General features: G+C 43.8%; 2 protein-coding genes across 3 annotated transcripts in view; one reads left to right on the top strand and one right to left on the bottom strand.

Annotated features, from left to right (window-relative positions):
- The window catches only part of zdhhc4 (zinc finger DHHC-type palmitoyltransferase 4), a 61,356-nt gene extending 56,678 nt beyond the window's left edge, over positions 1 to 4,678 (top strand). For both annotated transcript variants that reach the window (XM_062964686.1, XM_008123118.3), the window contains exons 5-7: positions 47 to 172; positions 1,341 to 1,585; positions 4,188 to 4,678. In XM_062964686.1, the coding sequence (XP_062820756.1) occupies positions 47 to 172; positions 1,341 to 1,585; positions 4,188 to 4,433 (617 nt within the window). In that variant the 3' untranslated portion in view covers positions 4,434 to 4,678. The remainder of the gene's footprint in view (positions 1 to 46; positions 173 to 1,340; positions 1,586 to 4,187) is intronic.
- Positions 4,679 to 4,809: 131 nt separating this feature from the next.
- e4f1 (E4F transcription factor 1) lies at positions 4,810 to 18,679 on the bottom strand. The gene is made up of 14 exons (XM_008123117.3): positions 18,501 to 18,679; positions 15,407 to 15,537; positions 15,015 to 15,111; positions 14,204 to 14,427; positions 13,050 to 13,170; positions 12,763 to 12,915; positions 12,176 to 12,330; positions 10,994 to 11,215; positions 10,768 to 10,873; positions 10,350 to 10,567; positions 8,613 to 8,811; positions 7,977 to 8,137; positions 7,652 to 7,714; positions 4,810 to 5,669 (listed from the first exon to the last, which is right to left on the bottom strand). The coding sequence occupies exons 1-14, from the start codon at positions 18,628 to 18,630 to the stop codon at positions 5,349 to 5,351; spliced, it is 2,301 nt and encodes a 766-aa protein (XP_008121324.2). The 5' UTR covers positions 18,631 to 18,679; the 3' UTR covers positions 4,810 to 5,348.
- Positions 18,680 to 20,056: the final 1,377 nt, after the last annotated feature.

The following is a 20,056-nucleotide window of genomic DNA, read 5'->3' as shown; positions in this document are numbered from 1 at the left end:
TCGAATGGGCTGGGGCGATTCCACTCTCCCCGCTTTCTCTCCTCAGGTGCCATCACCAAATCCAACCAGGCCCTGTTCCTCCATTCCTATCCCTATGATGGTGTGATGTTCGAGACAGGTGCCGAGTGCATTACCTGTAAAGTGAAGAAACCCGCCCGGTCGAAGCATTGCGGTAGGATGATTGGCTTTGGGGTAGTTTTACGTTTTTAGTTATCTGTTGCAATTCTATGTTGTATCCACCCTGAGCCTTGGGAAGAGGCAGGCAAGAAATAATACTACTGCTGCTGCTACTGCTACTACTTCCTCCTCTCCTTCTTCTTTCTCATTTTTTATATTTGTGGCGATGTCAGAAAGGGGGAGAAATCCTTCCAAAAATCCCACCTCTGACACTGATTGCGGAGACGTGGAGGAGTTCCTATTAATTAATTATATTTATATTATATATATAACTATATCCGCTGCCACCAGTTATTAAAGATGTTTATTTACGCTGCCACCAAATTACAAAGGGTTTATAATGCTGCCACCAAATGTTAAGGGGATTATCAACTCTTGCCACCACTATTGGAAGATTTAGCCACTGCTACTTAGAGAGGAGACTTTTTAAATTTTGTTTTTCTTTCTTCTTCTTGTTTATTCTTAATGTGTGTATATATGACAGACTGAGATGTTTGAGAGAACAATAACAAGTTTATTTAGGCACAGCTTAATGGTTACAATAACTTTTCTTCTTGTTTGAGGCACGTTACTGAACAGTTACAAAACTATATTGAGGTGTTCCAAACTTCTTAAAACGTCAGTTCTTTCTCCACTAACAGACTACCTTAAAATAAGCCACCAAGCTTATTTTAAACTGACTCAAATAAGCTCTTGAGCCTCCCTGATCCCCTCAACTGAGAATCAGACTTCCCTGTACCTTATCAGGACACAGACTATCTAAAATAAGTCACCAAACTTATTTTAGAATTGACTCAAAATCCCACATTTGAGCCACCCTGATCCTCCAACTGCGAATCAGACTTCCCTGTGGTTCGCTGACCACAGACACTGACTGACTGAGTTTTCCTCCAAATTCTGCTCTCTCTTCAGCTAACCCAGTTGGCTTCGCCCCCTTCTCCATGGCAACCAACTCTTGAGTGCTAACTGAAATATTAACCCTTTTTAAAACACAGTTAAACATGGCATCTGTAAATAAAAAAAATCACACTTTGTTACAATATTATTATAGAAAGGTGAGCAGTATAGCCCTCCCAGAATGGATGTACTGCTGTGGTTACCTGTTCTTTGGTGGCAAGTCTTGTTTCTTGGAACCGTCACCCTCTTATTCTGGTTTTGCTCAGGAGTGTGCAACCGCTGCATGCATCGCTTTGACCATCACTGCATCTGGGTCAACAACTGCATTGGTGCCTTCAACATCAAGTACTTCCTGGCCTACTTGCTCACCTTGATCTCCATGGCTGCCTCCATCGCCGGCTTGACAGCCGCTTTCCTCGTCCAGGTGGCCCTTTTGTCAAACCTGATGCAGGGACATTATGCCGACGTCCACGGAGAAGAGCACCCGGTTGATGTCTTTTTCCTAATTCAGGTAAAGGTGGATCCACCATTGTTACCAAATGCTTTGCTTGTTAGCAAATGGGAAATACTGAACGCTATCGTATCATCCTAGACCATTCCAGTGTTGAACTTTGGGTCACTATAACCGGCCCATAAATGGAGTATTGTTACTAGTTTTATTTTTCGTTGTTGGATTGTATGTTGTGTATTTATGTTTATTACTTGTATTATTTTTAAATTGTTGTATGGTTCTGTTTTTATTATGTGTATTGTATTGTATTGTTTTTAATCATGTTGGAAACCGCCCTGAGTCCCCTGGGGAGATAGGGTGATATATAAAGTTTTTTTTTATTATTATTAGTAACACAAAGACATAGTATGACACAGCAAACGAAATCTATATGCTGGATTTCGTATCAAAAAATCACAAGTCAAACACTTCCCAAGTGGTGGTAGTATTATTATTATACTAGAATTTTCTTTTGTCAAATCTGAGGTCTGCATGAAATGCTAGGATACTTGGAATTAAATAATGCTTTAACGTTTATAATTTGGAAAGCAGGGACTGCTACTTAATTATATTGACATAAAATGGCTGTGGTTTGCAGTGCGCCTACCATTCGGAGTAAGTCGTTTTATCCTTCCTAGCTTCCTGTCTCCTCTAAAAGAAAACTAGCTGTGCCCGGCCACGCCTTGCTGTGGCTGAGTCTGGTGGTGTTGGTCAGTCTACATTAGGTTGTATTTATGCTGTGACCTCCACCTTCTTTATACTCACATTAGTAGTAGTATTTGAAGTCTGTTACCTTCTTCAATTTTTGTGTTGATTGATAATTGCTTGAGATCCCTGTTGTCTTTGGTTTGTTGTTGGTTGTAATGTCTGATTCTGCTGAGTGCGGTTTATATTTTTATTGTGGTACAATAGTCTTTTTTTTTTTTGCCTGTGTAGGTGTTTATTATTATTGTTGTTGTAGTGGTCATAAAGGTTGGATAAGTTAGATGCTACTGTATTGTTTTTTGGAGGCCCAGTGTAGCACTGACTGGCCTCTCAGCCTCAGTGCCTGGCTGTTTCTTGCCTGTGATGGTGTTGATTCTTATTGTTGTTGTTGTTGTCATTGTTATTATTGTAATTGTTTTTTTGGAGGCCAAGTGTGAATGTAGGGATTGGGGAGGTGGATGAGTTGTGTTGTCAAATTTTGTATTTGTTATAGTCACAATGCGTTGTTGTGAGTTTTGTGGGTCCTGATTGTGGTTTTGTGGTGTGTTTGTGTTGTTACAACTGAGAGGCAAGGCTTTTGTGTTGTGTTGCCAAGTTTTGTATTTCTGGGGCATTTATTTAGGTGCCAAGTTTTGTATTTCTGGGGCGTTTAGTTGTGTTGTTATAGTCATGATGCACTGTTGTGAGTTTTGTGGGTCCGGTGTGGTTGTGTTGTTACAACTGGGAGGCAAGGCTTTTGCATTGTTTTGCCAAGTTTTGTATTTCTGGGGCGTTTAGTTGTGTTGTTATAGTCATGATGCGTTGTTGTGAGTTTTGTGGGTCCGGATTGTGGTTTTGTGTTCTGGTTGTGTTCGTACAACTGGGAGGCAAGGCTTTTGCGTTGTGTTGTCAAATTTTGTATTTCTGGGGCGTTTAGTTGTGTGCCAAGTTTCGTATTTCTGGGGCATTTAGTTGTGTTGTTATAGTCACAATGCATTGTTGTGAGTTTTGTGGGTCCGGATTGTGGTTTTGTGGTGTGGTTGTGTTGTTACAACCGGGAGGCAAGGCTTTTGCATTGTGTTGTCAAGTTTTATATTTCTGGGGCGTTTAGTTGTGTGCCAAGTTTCGTATTTCTGGGGCGTTTAGTTGTGTTGTTATAGTCACGATGCGTTGTTGTGAGTTTTATGGGTCCGGATTGTGGTTTTGTGGTGTGGTTGTGTTGGTACAACCTGGAGGGAAGGCTTTTGCGTTGTGTTGCCAAGTTTTGTATTTCTGGGGCGTTTAGTTGTGTTGTTATAGTCATGATGCGTTGTTGTGAGTTTTGTGGGTCCTGTGTGGTTTTGTGGTGTGGTTGTGTTGTTACAACTGGGAGGCAAGGCTTTTGCATTGTGTTGCCAAGTTTTGTATTTCTGGAGCGTTTAGTTGTGTTGTTATCGCATGATGCGTTGTTGTGAGTTTTGTGGGTCTGGATTGTGGTTTTGTGGTGTGGTTGTGTTGTTGTAACCTGGAGGCAAGCCTTTTGCATTGTGTTGCCAAATTTCGTATTTCTGGGATGTTTAGTTTTGTTGTTATAGTCACTGCGCAAACAACTTTATCATTTTATATATATAGATTTGTTTCCCTGACAAATTACAGATCTTTTTATTAAAATAACACTGGCCAAAAACACATTTTGGACTCTCAAAGGTTAGCCCTGTTTTTTCCTGGTACAGTAGTCTCTCACTTATCCAACTTTTGCTTATCCAGCATACTGGATAGTCAACATCCAGCATACTGGATAGTCTGCCTTTTAGTAGTCGGTGTTTTTGTAGTCAATGCCCGAGGCTGTTAGGAATGGTGGGAGTCGAAGTCCAAAGCACCCGGAGGGCCAAAGGTTGGCCATGCTTGGTTTAGTCAGTGTGTCTTGGCTCCAGCTATATGTTTTCCCTTCTCATTGCAGCACCTTTTCCTGACCTTCCCGAGGATTGTGTTCATGCTCGGCTCTGTGGTCTTCCTCTTGATTATCCTTGCTTCCTACTTCTGCTTTATTCTGTACCTGGTTATGACCAACCAGACAAGCAACGAGTGGTTTAAATCCTCAAGATTCAAGCACAGAAGTTACAGTAACATTTACTCCAGAGGGGTCTGGAGCAATATGGCTGAAATCATCAGGCCTCTGACCAGCCCTACAAGAAAGAGAAAGTGAGGAGTCCTGGACATTCAACAGATTCTGCACAGATCCTTCTGAAAACGGCTCAACCGGAGTGCAATGAGGCTGAATTGTGAGTGCTTCAAATGTCAAATGATATTTGACATTTGATTTGGCCTACTTTTTATTTTGGAACTGATATTGAAGTTGGTCTCTTCTGCTGCTGTGGAGATAAGGGCACCTATGCCAAGAGACTTTAAGGCAGCAGAAGGGAGAAATTGGGAATAAAACCGTGTTTAGGATGTGGTCTGCTCCTGCTTTGAGCCATGCTTGACACAAGAGCTAGAAACCCAATGTAAAGACTTTTCATTATGCCATTTCCTTTGCACAGAACACAAAAGTCCCTTTTAGAGAAACAATGACGTTCTTCAAGTTGGAAGAGGTATTTTTTATTACGTCAGACAGTATATATAAAATTTATGCATTTAAAAATTATTTATAATCTCGAGCTGTACATTGTTACAAAAAACATACAGTGACCTTTTTTTGGTAAATTCCCAGAGCATTTCTTAAAATAATAATCTGTAATACTATGTAGAGTAAAGCGTTTTCAAACCTTCCTTTAAAGGTTCATGTTCAAGCAAGTTTACATTCCAGAAAGGAGCAGCTGCAAAAGTTCCCTGCAAGCTCTGTCCTTCCTCTTTTAAGCTGAGATAAAGTGCTTGGCTCCATCGCTGAGCTGGAAGTACTAGGAGGAATTGCTTGGCCCTCAATGCATGGATGGATGGACTGCATCTCCCAGGCAACAAAGGCCAGGAAGAGTGATGCAGGGAGTTGCAGCCCAACAACATCACAGGAGTCTTTGGATTGGCCCTCACTTGCCTTTTCCACACACATAGGGGAGCCCATGTGTTTGGGAGCCTCTGTATGTGGCTCTCTCCCACCCACTCAATGTCGGGACCAGGGGCAGCCCTAGACGATGACCGTCTGGACCTCTAGCTCCTCCTGGGCAGCGATGACATACTCCCCGGCCGGCTCCATGATCTCGATGTCCTCAGAGGCCACCATGGTCACCGCAGTCCCCTCCTCGGCCTCCCCTTTGCGGATGGCGGAGGCCAGCGTCAGAGCCACCTGCTCCGTCAGGCTTTCGGGGCTGGCAACGGCAAGGGGCTCGGCCTCCGAAGTTCCCACCGTGGGGCTCTCCGCCACTGTCACATTCTGGACGATGATCTGGTGGCCGGCACTGGCCTGGTTCACGATCTGCTGGACCACCTTCATGATGTGGCTGTCCACCTACAGGGGAAGAGAGAGGCAGGAAGGAAAGTCATCAAGGGGTTGCTGGATTTAGAGTGGGCACCGTGGGTGGCCCTTATGGTCTCTTACAAAATTACTACTATTCCTATTAGGACATCAAGGGTTTGCTGAAGCTAGAATTAGCACCAAGGGTGGCCCTTGTGATCTCTTCCAAGTCTCTTTCAATTCTTGTTGTTCTTATTATTTATTTATTTACAGCATTTATATTCCGCCCTTCTCACCCCGAAGGGGACTCAGGGGACATTACACATATAGGCAAACATTCAATGCCTTTTAACATAGAACAAAGACAAGACAAACATAGGCTCCGAGCAGGCCTCGAACTCATGACCTCCTGGTTAGAGTGATTCATTGCAGCTGGTTGCTGCTGGCTTGCTCTCCTGCCTGCGCCACAGCCCGGGCCTTATTACCACATCAAGGGTTTGCCAAAGCCGGAATTGGCATCCGGGATGGCCCCCTGTGGTCTTTTCCATTATTATTATGATTACTACTACTATTATTAATAATCTTATTTCTACCTGTCCTTTCTCCCCATGAAGACTTGAGGCACTTTACAATAACATAACCCAATAATTTTTTAAAACATCTATACACATAATAAAAAGTGAAAATATGCATGTGTATATGTGGCAGACACGCACCTGCCTTCACAAACAGCCCTAGTTCCCACTACTCAGGAGATACCAATGGCCCTCCCTCCAATGACATTACAGGTTATAGTGAGCACCATGAACATGTCCAAGAGCCCTGCCAATGTCCTCCACAAACACCACTCTGCCCACCACCCAAGTGAAGGCTTTCATACAGGGACAATTTTATCCTAGATTTTCTGTTTTTCCTCCACCACAGATATCCCAGTGTTCCTTACTTTCTCTGTTGATGAGACCCTACCAATGCCCAACATGACAAACTTTAACCACGGATGGGGTTTCAGGGGGTTAACCTGCCATGACTTGAGTTGTAGTTCACCCACAACCTTACGCATTTTATAAAATAAAAAATGACTTTTTCAAATAACCCAGATAACGCGAGTTATCCAACCTAGTCTCTTATAATTCTTATTGTTTTTACATCAAAGGTTTGCCAAAGCTGAAACTGGCATCAAGGACGGCCCTTGTGTTCTCTTCCAACACTATAATTATTACTATTACCATTATTATTAATCTTATTTCTACCCTGCCTTTCTCCCCATGGTGACTCAAGGAGCTTTACAATAACATGAAATAACTCAATTTTTGAAAACAGAGCAAATAAAAATTTCTAACAATTAAATACATGTATCGTGGATGTAAGCTAAAATACCGTTAAGATACAATAAAAATACTCATGCAATTAAAATTACAGTAGAGTCTCACTTATCCAACACTCGCTTATCCAACGTTCTGGATTATCCAACACATTTTTGTAGTCAATGTTTTCAATATATCGTGATATTTTGGTGCTAAATTCATAAATACAGTAATTACAACATAACATTACTGCGAATTGAACTACTTTTTCTGTCAAATTTGTTGTATAACATGATGTTTTGGTGCTTAATTTGTAAAATCATAACCTAATTTGATGTTTAATAGGCTTTTCCTTAATCCCTCCTTATTATCCAACATATTTGCTTATCCAACATTCCGCCGGCCCGTTTATGTTGGATAAGTGAGACTGTACTGTATATTTAAAACTAAATATCCTTCCAAATTTCCACTGGCAACGTCCTCCTCCTCTCCCAAAGGTCCAATGGTAAAAGACTCTATTATTCCACCTGGAAGGAAGAGTGGGATCCAGTGCAAGGTTTTTTTTTTTTTTTGGAGCACATCTTAAGCACAAGTTCCTATGGGTCTCAGCCTGCTCTGCAAAATCCCAACAGCTTTTATTCAGTCAGAAGGTCAAGAAATACTCCCATCTCAAAGGAAAAAAACAGTGGCAGCTACTGGAGTGTCAGGAACATTTGCAGTGCGGCAACCTACCTCGTGCCTTGTTCCTTCTATGATTTCAGTTGCTTCGCTGGTCTCCATGTCCTCGGTGGCAGTCTATAAGAGAGAAAGAACACCCATTCCCCCAAGGGAAACATGTTAGATGGGAAGCAAACACCTTGGCCAACAGAAGCTGTAGAAGAACAACCCTGTGCGACTACTTAATTCCTGCCACTCTCTCCATTGAAATGAAGGCAACAGGAGTGGTTTCTGGTGCGTCACTCAACCCAAGAAGTAGAAACACCCTTCACACAAATATATTTGCAATGTATGGAACACTAGCATTCCACCTGTCTCCTGCCCTGCTCTGTTACACTACCTCGATGATGTACTCTTGGGTGTCAGCCACCACCGAAGAGAACTCTACCAAGACGGTGGGAGGGTCTTCCGAAATGACGGTGGCGGCCAAGCGCTCTGTGGACTGGCCCTCCTCCGAGACCACGGCCTCCTCGGCTTCCTTCAAGGCAAGCAGGCAACCCCCTGGGTAAAGGCAGAGAGAGACACAACTCAGAGGTTCTTCTTGAACGGCAGAAAGGAATAATAATAATAATAATAATAATAATAATAATAATAATAATAATAATAACAACAACAACTTTATTTTTATACCCCGCCCCATCTCCCCGAAGGGACTCGGGGAGGCTTACATGGGGCTTAGCCCGATAAAACAATCAAATATCAATGAAACAACAAGAAAACAATTATACCAATAAAACCTCAATTATCAGTAAAACAATCGATAAAATCAACATGAAGCATACAATATTAAAACAGGAGACTAATTCATAAAATCCAGTACAGAATGTGCCAGAATGGGGAAGGTATTTCACGGTTGAAAAGGAATGGCTGGTTTAAAAGAATTCTGTGTCAAGGCATGCCAAATGTGCGGCAGAAATCAAAGGGGGATGTTAAACACAACGGCCAAGGATCTTACATTAGGATAACATTGTCTCACCTATGGTCCGGAGGTGCCGGTTGAGGGTGCCGTGCTCCGCAAAGCCACGGCCACAGCGGTAGCACTTGAAGGGCTTCTCTCCGGTGTGGTGGCGGATGTGGCGCACTAGGGAGCCCTTCTCCCGGAAGCCCTGGTTGCAAAACTGGCAGACGTAGGGCTTCTCCTCCAGGTGGGTCCGGAAGTGGACCTGCTGGGCATTCTGCCAAGAGACCAAGGAAGAAGGGGCTCCTTAAAGCAAAGCTGCACACTTGCTAAAAGCCCTTCCACACTCACTTCTCTCAAACGCTGTTCTTTGGCACTTCTTAGCATGTCAAATTCTGCAAAGGCTTCCCAAGAGCAGCCTTTAAACCATCTTCCTGGAGTGACATACCCGCTACATTTGAATTATTTTATTTTATAGCCATGTATTTGCCCCCTTAAATAATACTAATAATAATTGTTATTATTATTATATCTCAGTCTTGGGTTTGGGTGCAAAGGTGAACTTCCTGATCCCTGAACGGAAGACCCTAAGTCAGTGATGACCAACCTATGACATGCGTGTCAGCACTGACACACCTAGCCATTTTTGCTGACACGCTGCCGCATGCAGATTGATTGGATGACTATGTCTTTTGTGGCCAAATTTGATGTGATTTGGTCCAGTGGTTTTGTTGTTTAGTCCATTGGAATTATGCACATTACATTTATTTATATATATTTATTATTAATTATATATATTAATATATATATATAAATATTATATATATATATACACACACACACACACACACACACACACATCTAATAATAAATATATATATATATATACTAGTTGTGCCCGGCCACGCATTGCTGTGGCAAAGTCAGATAATCAGATAATCTGTATTTTATAGGCAGTGTGGAAGAGGTCTAAATGAGGCCTAACTCTGCCTATCCCCTGGGCTGAGTGGGTTGCTAGGAGACCAAGTGGGCAGAGCTTAGCCTTCTAACTGGCAGCAATTGGATAAAAACAATTATTCCTCTCCCTCTAATTAGGACTTTATTTTTCTTTTCTTTTTGTTGTATGAACGTAGAGGCATGGATGAGGGGTTGTGCTGCCAAGTTTAGTGTTTCTGGGATGTGTAGTTTTGTTGTTTTGTCCTAGGCCGAAATTTCATTACCCTTTTATATATATAGATAAATGTAATGTGCATAATAATGTATATATATACAATTTATAATTATTATATAATTCTATAATTATTGTGGTATATTATCATATTATTACTATTATATTATTATTCATGACTACATTGAAACTAGAATAGAGAGAAATCAGCATGGAAACTGCAAGAGGTACCATAGATTGTTGTACAAGGAAATAATGGTAGTAAATAGTTTTTGATTTATTCAATACAGTTATATATTACAATTATATATTTTTATTATTTAAACTATACATATTGCAAAATTATGGTTTTTTTCTCGAAGTGACACACCACCCAAGTCATGCTAGGATTTTTGGTGAATTTTGACACACCAAGCGCAAAAGGTTGCCCATCATTGCCCTAAGTTATTGTTGCTATTATTATTATTAGATTATATAAGTAGAGTATAACATTACACATTTACAGTACAGAAAAAAAAGGCAAAGAATTTTTTCCAAATATTTGCTCATACCATTCTGGTCTGATATGCAGGGTTGTTCTGCAAAGAGTCAACGGTATCCAGGTAGCTGAAGACCTATGCTTGTGTGACAGGAAATTGAGGGCCTACCTTAGTCTTGAACCGCTTGCCGCACTTGGCGCAGGGGTAGGGCCGCTCGTCCGAATGCACCCGCCGGTGGCCCTTGACGTGGGCGATGGTCTTGTAGAGCTTGCCACACTCCCCACAGCGGAAACGCCGCTGGTTCACATGCACCTCCTGGTGCTTCTTCAGCAGGTAGCCCTTGGTGAACTCTTTGCCGCACTCCTCACAGGTGAAAGGCTTGTAATCTGGAGGGAGAGAAGGTGAAGGGGATGGAAGCCCAGGAAACTTAGCACCTCCTGAAGCACAAGGAAACCGCAATGCCATGATGCCCTTTAATGGCCCCTAACTGTTTGCATAACTTAATGAAGCCTCTCAGTTAGCAATGTGGTTACAATTTGAGAAAGAAAACTTGTTTTTAGGACAATGAAGCAGGCTGAGGCCTCACCTAGATGCCCGCTGATATGGAGATCCAGTGAGCTACGTTCCCTGAAGGTTTCACTGCAGTAGGGGCACGCATGGCCCTTGCCTTCCTCCGTCACATCTGCTTCTTGCTACAAAAAGAGAGAAAATGTTAGGACAGAAACGCAACAGCAAAGTGGATTTCAAGAGCAGTAGAGAAAGCAGACCGGGTCTGAATATTATAAGCTGGAGTTGCCTTGGATGGTGCTCACCGTTTCAGCCTCCTCAATCTCCACAAACTGCTCCCCGCAGAGCTTTACTGAGGCCTCCTCGCCCTTTGGTTCCTCTGCAGCAGATGTGGCATCAGTGGCAACCGAGTCGGCCCTCTCCTCCACAGAAACCCGTTCAATCACAATCCCAGAATTTCTCATGGCTTCCCTCAGCAAGTTCTCGTTCTCTTCGGCGTCGAGGGGCAGCTCCTCGGCGTTCGAAGGCTGCAAGAGCAACAGGCCTGCGTTAACAAAGCAAGATAGCCCTCTTCTCAAGCCCTCCATGTTTTGTCGCTAGATGTTCAAAGAGCGCTGGCTTTTTACATTGACAGAACAGCTGAATTTCGTAAATCTCCAAGATTATTTCTGAAATATCATGAAGATACTAAGGGTGCACCAGTATCCACACAACGGCTGTCGGCATGGATTGTAGCTACAATTCGATACGCGTACAAGCTAGCTGGCCGAGAGTTGCCAGAACATGTTAGAGGCCACTCAACGAGATCAATGTCCACCTCAGTGGCCTTTATGAAAGGTGTGCCCATAGATGCCGTTTGCCGTGCAGCTGCTTGGTCCAATCCATCAGCATTCATCAGACATTACAAGGTTGATGCAGTGTCTCGAAAGGATGCTTCATTTGGAAGAGCAGTATTTTTTTCTACGGTGGTGTGACTCCCACCAGCCAAGGTTAGTAGCTCGCTAATCTACCATATGTGCATATTTCACAGTTGACCACGATGGAGGAAAGAAAAGGTTGCTTACCTGTAACCTTGTTTCTCCGAGTGGTCACCTGTGAAATTCGCACATCCCCGCCCATCCTCCCCACTATGTCATGCCTCTTACCTTGCTACTATCGCGGCAGGGAACTGGGCGGCAGCCCCTCAGACTGGCTATATATAGGTCATGGGGTAGAGTGGGCGGGGCTTCCGCTGGGAGAGCTCTAGAAGATTCCGTGAATTGTCAGCATAGGCTGAGGGTTACCATATGTGCGTATTTCACAGTTGACCACGATGGAGGAAAGAGAACCCCTTTTAAATCATTCTCCTTTGCAAGCCTTGTTGATATTTACCCTTTCCAAGAAGCCAGGCGTTTTGTCTCTAGCAGAGCCTACAGAAATGTTTGCCCCAGGCAGAAGTCTCTCGGAGTTCACCTACAGCATTTACACGCAACAACGTTCCTACTAACCTCTTGGCCCAAGGCTTTGGGGAGTTCCTGCATCCGGACATGGACTTCATGGAGGACGTTGCCCTTGGCGTCCGTCACCAGGTGGATGACAGGCGAAGGCTCTGCAGGGGGAGTGGGGAGCAAGGGGACAGCTTCGGCAGTGGGGCTGATGGGCTCTTCAAAGAAAAGGGGGACACGTCATGTAACCTCTGGCCCTGCAGCCCATGGGACACATGCGCTGCCACACTGCTCCCAACACGACAAATAATCCTGCAGTCTGCCCCAACTGAATCCCCTTTCCTGTCATTTGAACCCATGGCTTCATTGAAGCCTAATCTCCAGGACAGCAGAAAACAAGCCTCCTCCTTTTTCCTTAAGAAATATGTAAACATAGCTCTTATGTCTCATCTTAACCTTCTCTTCTGCGGGATAAAGGGACCAAGCTCTTTAAGCTGCTCTTCCTCAGGATTATTCGTGGCTTCCAGGCTTTTGATTATTTTAGTGGCCCTCTCCTTCTGCTTCTTACAGTGGCTTTATTTTTTTGCTGAAAGGAGGTGACCAGTTCTAACTCCACCCCGAAAGGAGAGAGGAGGTGCCTTTTTGCTCACCTGCGGCCAAGTCTTCTTTACTGATAAGGATTTCCTTGTTGAGGCTGAAGCGTATTTTCTCGGTGCAGGGAGTCAAGGACTTCTGGTGCCGCGTCAAAGCCCCTGACTCCCGGAAGCTCTTCCCGCACTTCTTGCACTTGTAAGGGCGCTCATCTGAAGGGGGAAAGGCAGAGCTGGTAGGCTCAAGGAGGAAGCCAAGCAGCCGGGAAAATTCCTTTTAACTCACTGACTGAATGCTGCGTATGAATGAGTCACTTTTTTTCCCCAAAGCAAGGCAGGTCCCTCACCTGTATGGCGGCGATGGTGCCGGATCAGCGAGCCTTTGGTCCGAAAGGAGGTCCCGCACAACTTGCACTCATAGTCCTTCCTGGTGCTGTGTGTGATCATGTGGGCCTTGAGGATGCTGGCCTACAGACAGCAAGAGGAGGCAAAGAGAAGGTGAAAATAAATAAATACATTTTGTTTGTATACTGCTCTATCTCCTCGAAGGGACTCAGGGCAGTTTCCAACATAGATAAAGCATTTAATTGCCAACATAAACATACAACATAACCATAACAAATACATCAATTAAAATAATCAAACACATTTAAACTGTCAGGCACAGAGTGTTCTCTTGCAGGGAATGTCAAAGCTAGATAGCAACACAGGTGTTTTATTTCTTAGGTCCCTTGAGTCCCTTTGGGGAGGAGACCAGATATAATAATAATAATAATAATAATAATCCACTCCTCATGAGTTGCACAAAAAGGCATTACTTACAGATAATGTAGTGAGGTGCTATAGCATGGTATTATTGATCTATCTCACACAACATGAGAGGACAGTAGGAAAAAGGAGGAGAACATGATTAAGGTGGATGGACTTCATCAAGGAAGTCATGGCTGCTTCCCTCAGGCCCCATCTACACTGCATTGAACTGGATTACTGAATTACTGTATACCTGATTGATGTATAGGGCGGGTTACAAATAAAGAATTATTATTATTATTATTATTATTATTATTATTATTATTTCTTCTAAGATGCACTTTCCCATATAAACATCTCTAAAAATGGGATGAGTCTTAGAATCACAGGTGTATCTTCACGTATTTATGCTGTTGTTGGTACCGAAATGAGGGTGCGTCTTACAATCGATGATGTTTTATAATGGAAGAAATATGGGTATATACACTGCCATATAACCCAGTTCGGTGCAGCTAAAGGACAGTATATGACAGTGCAGATAGGGCCTTACAGAAGATCCCTCATTCAATTACTGCAAGCCAGGCATGGACAAACTTCAGCCCTTCCTAAAACCTCAACTCCCACCATTCCTAACAACCTATCGACTGTCCAAAACACGTGGAACGAGAGCCAGTTTGCTCGTGCCTGCCAGTATAACCCTACACCAATCTGACAGCCCTTGACAACAAAATGGGCAGGCCATGCCACATACCGTCTTAAAGGTCTTGTGGCAGAGCTCACACACGTAGCGGCCTTCCTTGTTGACCAAGAGCTTGACCTTGATGAGTTCCACGGAGCCTGGTCTGTCTTCTTCCTCTTCCTCCTCCCCCTCGGGGCTGCGCTGTTCCTCTCCGAGGCCATTGCCATCGATGTGGCCGTTGGGACTTTCGAAGACTTGGCCGTCAGTGACAATGACTTCCTTGATGACCCCGCTCTCTGCAAGGAAGATGCCAAGGGAATGACTGGCCAAAAATGTTAATGATTCATAAGAGGAACGGTTTGTCCTCCTATCCTGGTGAGGAAAGCATAGACCCATTGCAAATACTGGATTGCAGTGAGAAACATTAGGAAGTTGCATCCCAACATCATCTCATGCCATTGTATCCCATGACTCCATTACTATAATAAGCAATTTGATGAAATGCTCTCTGGATGTCCAAGTGTATACCTTCCAAGTCAGAGATAACCCAGGACGGGCTGTGGCGCAGGCTGTTGAGCAGCCAGCTGCAACAAATCACTGTGACCAAGAGGTCATGAGTTCGAGGCCAGCTCAGAGCCCCGTGTTTGTCATGTCTTTGTTCTATGTTAAGGCATTGAATGTTTGCCTTTATGTGTAATGTGATCCGCCCTGAGTCCCCTTTGGGGTGAGAATGACGAAATATAAATACTGTAAATAAATAATAAAATAATCATTACTTTTTAAAGAGAAATTGGGGCACCAGGGGCAGAAAGAGCAAAAACCTGGATAGGTTCCTGCATCAAGGGAGGTGATCACACCAACTTGCAAAAATTGTTTGACTTACCTACAATGGCAGATGCGTTGCTAATTTCTTCTGTGATGGGAGAAGTTTCCACTACAATGTGGGCGACAGTTATGGGTTCTTCAACAGAGGAAATCACCTGAAACCATAAAAGGAGTAAATACAACCCTATTAAATTCATAATGTTTAAAATGCTTTTCTAGGAAGGTTTGAAATCTGAATGGCTTCAAAGCAGAACCACTCCTCCCTCATCATCTTGACTTAAACCAGCATCAGTCCTACTGCCTTCTTACTGTTACTACACCAAAAAAAATCAATGATTTTTTTCTCCAGTCATCCAGCTCTTACCCAAAACTATAATGGCAATACTGTTATGCTATCCACCCCCACCCCTTTCCAGGATGAGCATCCATTTCTGGCACTAGTAAACTTGCCGAGGTTGTTACTGCTGTGTCTGCGGCATTTTGTTGCTTCTGGCAAAGCTTTTGAAGCTTGTGTTGCACAAATTCTTCCAAAGAGGTGAATTCAGATCCACAGCGGCCGCACTTGTGCCGGTCGTCTTCGTCTGTTGTCCAAAAGAATGGAAAGAAGCACATCTTTAGAAGGGACAGCATAACTTGCCACATTATGCCAAGATAGCATGAAATCCAATTAACACAAGGAGAAAAATCTTCTGAACAGGGGCACAGACAGCATAACAAACTCACACAGGGCTCTTAACCCTTCTCTATGCAATTCAAAACACACACACAAATTCAACCTACAGAATCTATCTTGTTCATAACTGTGGATCTTGCCCAAGGCATGGAAAAGGGCCCTAATCTTTTATGCTATCATACTTGAGTTTTCATTGTATATCTATACCTTACTTATAAAAGGGTAATGAAATTTCGGCCTAGGACAAAACAACAAAACTACACACCCCAGAAACACTAAACTTGGCAGCACAACCCCTCATCTGTGCCTCTACGTTCATACAAGAAAAAGAAAATCCTAATTAGAGGGAGAGGAGTAATTGCTTTTATCCAATTGTTGCCAGTTCGAAGGCTAAGCTCCGCCCACTTGGTTTCCTAGCAACCCACTCAGCCTAGGGGACAGGCAGAGTTAGGCCTCACTAAGGCCTCTTCCCCACTGCCTATAAAATACAGATTATCTGATTTGAACTGGATTATATGGCAGTGTAGACTCCAGGCCCTTCCACACAGCTATATAGCCCATTTATAATATTATATTATCTGCTTTGAACTGGATTATCTTGACTCCACACTGCCATATAATCCATTTCAGTGTGCAGGGTATAAAAATAAAATTATTATTATTATTAAAGGAAATTGAATTTTAGGACACTAGAATAACTCTTTTAATTGATAACCTTAATGGCCTGATGGTCAGGGAATTTTTTAATGGTATAATGTTTTAATTTGTTAAAATCTGGTTTATGTAGTGTGTATTTCTGTTTACTTTGCTTGTATGATTTTCTGTTGTATTTTTATGTCGATTTTGTAGTTGCTTTGAATCCCACCCATGGGAGAAAAGTGGGTTAAAGATAAATAATAATAATGTAAATACATCATAATGATAATATGATATAGAACAGAATATAGTATCAACATACGGTAGTATACTATAGTATCAGCATAGTATACAAATAATAATGTGCTAATGTAAAGACTTCACAATGATAATATAGAATATAACATTTAAAATAATAATAATGCTAATTTTTGTCAAAAATCAGAAACTCCTGAAAGCACAGCAGACAAAAAAACCAGTACAAGAAAACCGCACAACAAACTAGAGCTGACAGCTGGCACAACAAAACATTGCATGGAAAATTCCTTGACAAAATTGAAGGAAAAGTTGACAAGGAGAAGACCTGGCTCTGGCTCACGAATGGGACCCTGAAGAAGGAGACAGAAGGCCTGATCCTTGCAGCCCAGGAGCAAGACATCAGGACAAAGGCAATTCAGGCCAAGATCAAAAAATCAGCTGATGACCCAAAATGCAGACTATGCAAGGAGGCTGACGAAACCATGGATCATATCCTCAGCTGCTGTAAGAAAATCGCAGAGACAGACTACAAACAGAGGCACAACTATGTGGCCCAAATGATTCATTGGAACTTATGCCTCAAGTACCACCTCCCAGCAGCAAAGAACTGGTGGGATCACAAACCTGCAAAAGTATTGGAAAATGAGCACGCAAAGATACTCTGGGACTTCCGAATCCAGACTGACAAAGTTCTGGAACACAACACACCAGACATCACAGTTGTGGAAAAGAAAAAGGTTTGGATCATTGATGTTGCCATCCCAGGTGACAGTCGCATTGACGAAAAACAACAGGAAAAACTCAGCCGCTATCAGGACCTCAAGATTGAACTTCAAAGACTCTGGCAGAAACCAGTGCAGGTGGTCCTGGTGGTGATGGGCAGACTGGGTGCCGTGCCAAAAGATCTCAGCCAGCATTTGGAAACAATAGACATTGACAAAAATTACGATCTGCCAACTGCAAAAAGCCACCCTGCTGGGATCTGCACGCATCATCCAAAAATACATCACACAGTCCTAGACACTTGGGAAGTTTTGTAGAAGGCTTTCATGGCCGGGATCACAGTGTTGTATGTCTTTCAGGCTGTGTGGCCATGTTCCGGAAGTATTCTCTCCTGACGTTTCGCCCACATCTATGGCAGGCATCCTCAGAGGTTGTGAGGCATGGAGAGACTAGGAAAGGGAGGTAAATGTATATCTATGGAGAGTCCAGGGTGTGACAAGAGTCCTTTTTTCAGTTGGATGCCAGCGCTAATGTTGCATTTAATCACCCTAATTAGCATTGGAAAGGTTTGTCTCTTGCCTGGGGGGCATCCTTTGTTCAGAGTCATTAGCCATCCCTGGGGCTCCTCTGCCCTCAGAGTGTTGCTTCCCATCTACTGTTCTGATTTTTGAGTTTTTTAATACTGGAAGCCAGATTTTGTTCATTTTCATGGTTTTTTTCCTTTCTGTTGAAGTTGTCCACATCCTTGTGGATTTCAATGGCTTCTCTGACATAGTCTGACATAGTTGTTGGAGTGGTCAAGCATGATATATATTTACCTTCCTTGCCTAGTCTCTCCATGTCTCACAACTTCTGAGGATGCCTGCCATAGATCTGGGCGAAACGTCAGGAGAGAATTCTTCTGGAACATAGCCACACAGCCCGAAAGACATACAACAACACTTGGGAAGTGTTCGACTTGTGATTTTGTGACACGAAATCCAGCATATCTATCTTGTTTGCTGTGTCATACAATGTTGTTGTGTCAATAATAATAATAATAATAATTGAGGTCCTGCTGCTACAGGAGTACTGCTTCCTTCAGCATCTCCTCCGCGCATGCGCTGAAAGGGCCCTGGCGCCGTCATCTGAGTAAAGCGCAGCCCAAGACGGATGACCGTATTGTACAGAAGAGCGGGGCACTCACTTTTTTCCAGCGACGCGGCCTAGGGGGAGAGAGGCCCCTCCCTCCCTGCCCACTCCCACTCTCGCTACCTTCTTCTCCGAACGAGGCCCGGAGGCTGAGGAAGGCGGCGGCGCTGCTGGCCTGGCGGCTGGGCCCGTCCTCCTCCTCTGGTGCCGTAAGCGCCGCCGGCCCAGCGCTCGCTGCCGTCGCGGCCTCCATGTCGCAAGGCGCCGCAACCGCTAAGATGGCGGCTTTACGGCCGTGTCGTCATAACAACGGATGATCGGGTGGGCGGAGCTACTGGGCACAGGGGCGGGGCCGAAGGGAGAGCTCCCGACCGTCCGCTCGTCAAGGTGGAGGCGGGCCCTTGCTGCTCGCCGTTGGCCAATAGGCACACGAGCAGGGAAAAGCCCCACCAATAGGGAAAATCGGACCCCGGGTAAGAATCACCCAATCGGAGGAAGCCCTTGCCTGGCCATGCCCAATAAGCGACGCTTTAAGTCAGGGGTCCCCAAACTAAGGCCCGGGGGCCACATGCGGCCCATCGAAGCCATTTATCCGGCCCCCACGGCACAAAGGCAGAAGGGGGTTGGGCTAAATGACCCAAGGGGTCACCTCTATTATTATTATTATCATTATTATTATTATTATTAACAACAACATTGAGGCTGGGAGGCCATCTGTCAGGGGTGCTTTTCTTGTGCTTTTGGTGCACAAAGGCAGAAGGAGGTTGGACTCAATGGCCCAAAGGGTCTCTTCCAACCCTCTTTATTATTATTATTATTATTATTTTATTATGACACAGCAAACAAGATAGATATACTGGATTTCATATCACAAAATCACAAGTCGAACACTTCCCAAGTGTCTAGGACTGTGTGATGTATTTTCGGATGATGCGCACAGATCCCAGCAGGGTGGCCTTTTGCAGTTGGCAGGTCGTAATTTTGTCAATGTCTATTGTTTCCAAATGCCGGCTGAGATCTTTTGGCACGGCACCCAGTGTGCCCATCACCACCGGGACCACCTGCACTGGTTTCTGCCAGAGTCTTTGAAGTTCAGTCTTGAGGTCCTGAGAGCGGCTGAGTTTTTCCTGTTGTTTTTCGTCAATGCAACTGTCACCTGGGATGGCGACATCAATGATCCAAACCTTTTTTTTTCCACAACTGTGATGTCTGGTGTGTTGTGTTCCAGAACTTTGTCAGTCTGGATTCGGAAGTCCCAAAGTCTCTTTGCGTGCTCATTTTCCAATACTTTTGCAGGTTTGTGATCCCACCAGTTCTTTACTGCTGGGAGGTGGCACTTGAGGCATAATTTCCAATGAATCATTTGGGCCACATAGTTGTGCCTCTGTTTATAGTCTGTCTGTGCAATTTTCTTATTTTGTGGTTTGTGATCCCACCAGTTCTTTGTTGCTGGGAGGTGGGACTTGATATTATTATTATTATTATTATTGCTTGCTGGCCAACTATAGTCCGGCCCTCCAATGGTCCGAAGGATGGTGAACTGGCCCCCTGTTTAAAAAGTTTGGGGACCCCTGCTTTAAGTGTTGACTGGCGAAACCTCATGTCCAATGTGGGCATTCAGGAGGTTGATTTTAAACCAACCCTGAGGTGAATTGAATGGAGGGAACCTTAAATCTGAG

This window comes from Anolis carolinensis, unplaced genomic scaffold, assembly GCF_035594765.1.
Source record: "Anolis carolinensis isolate JA03-04 unplaced genomic scaffold, rAnoCar3.1.pri scaffold_13, whole genome shotgun sequence".
NCBI classification, from domain to species: Eukaryota; Metazoa; Chordata; class Lepidosauria; order Squamata; family Dactyloidae; genus Anolis; species Anolis carolinensis.
This window is presented reverse-complemented; position numbering and strand designations above follow the sequence as displayed.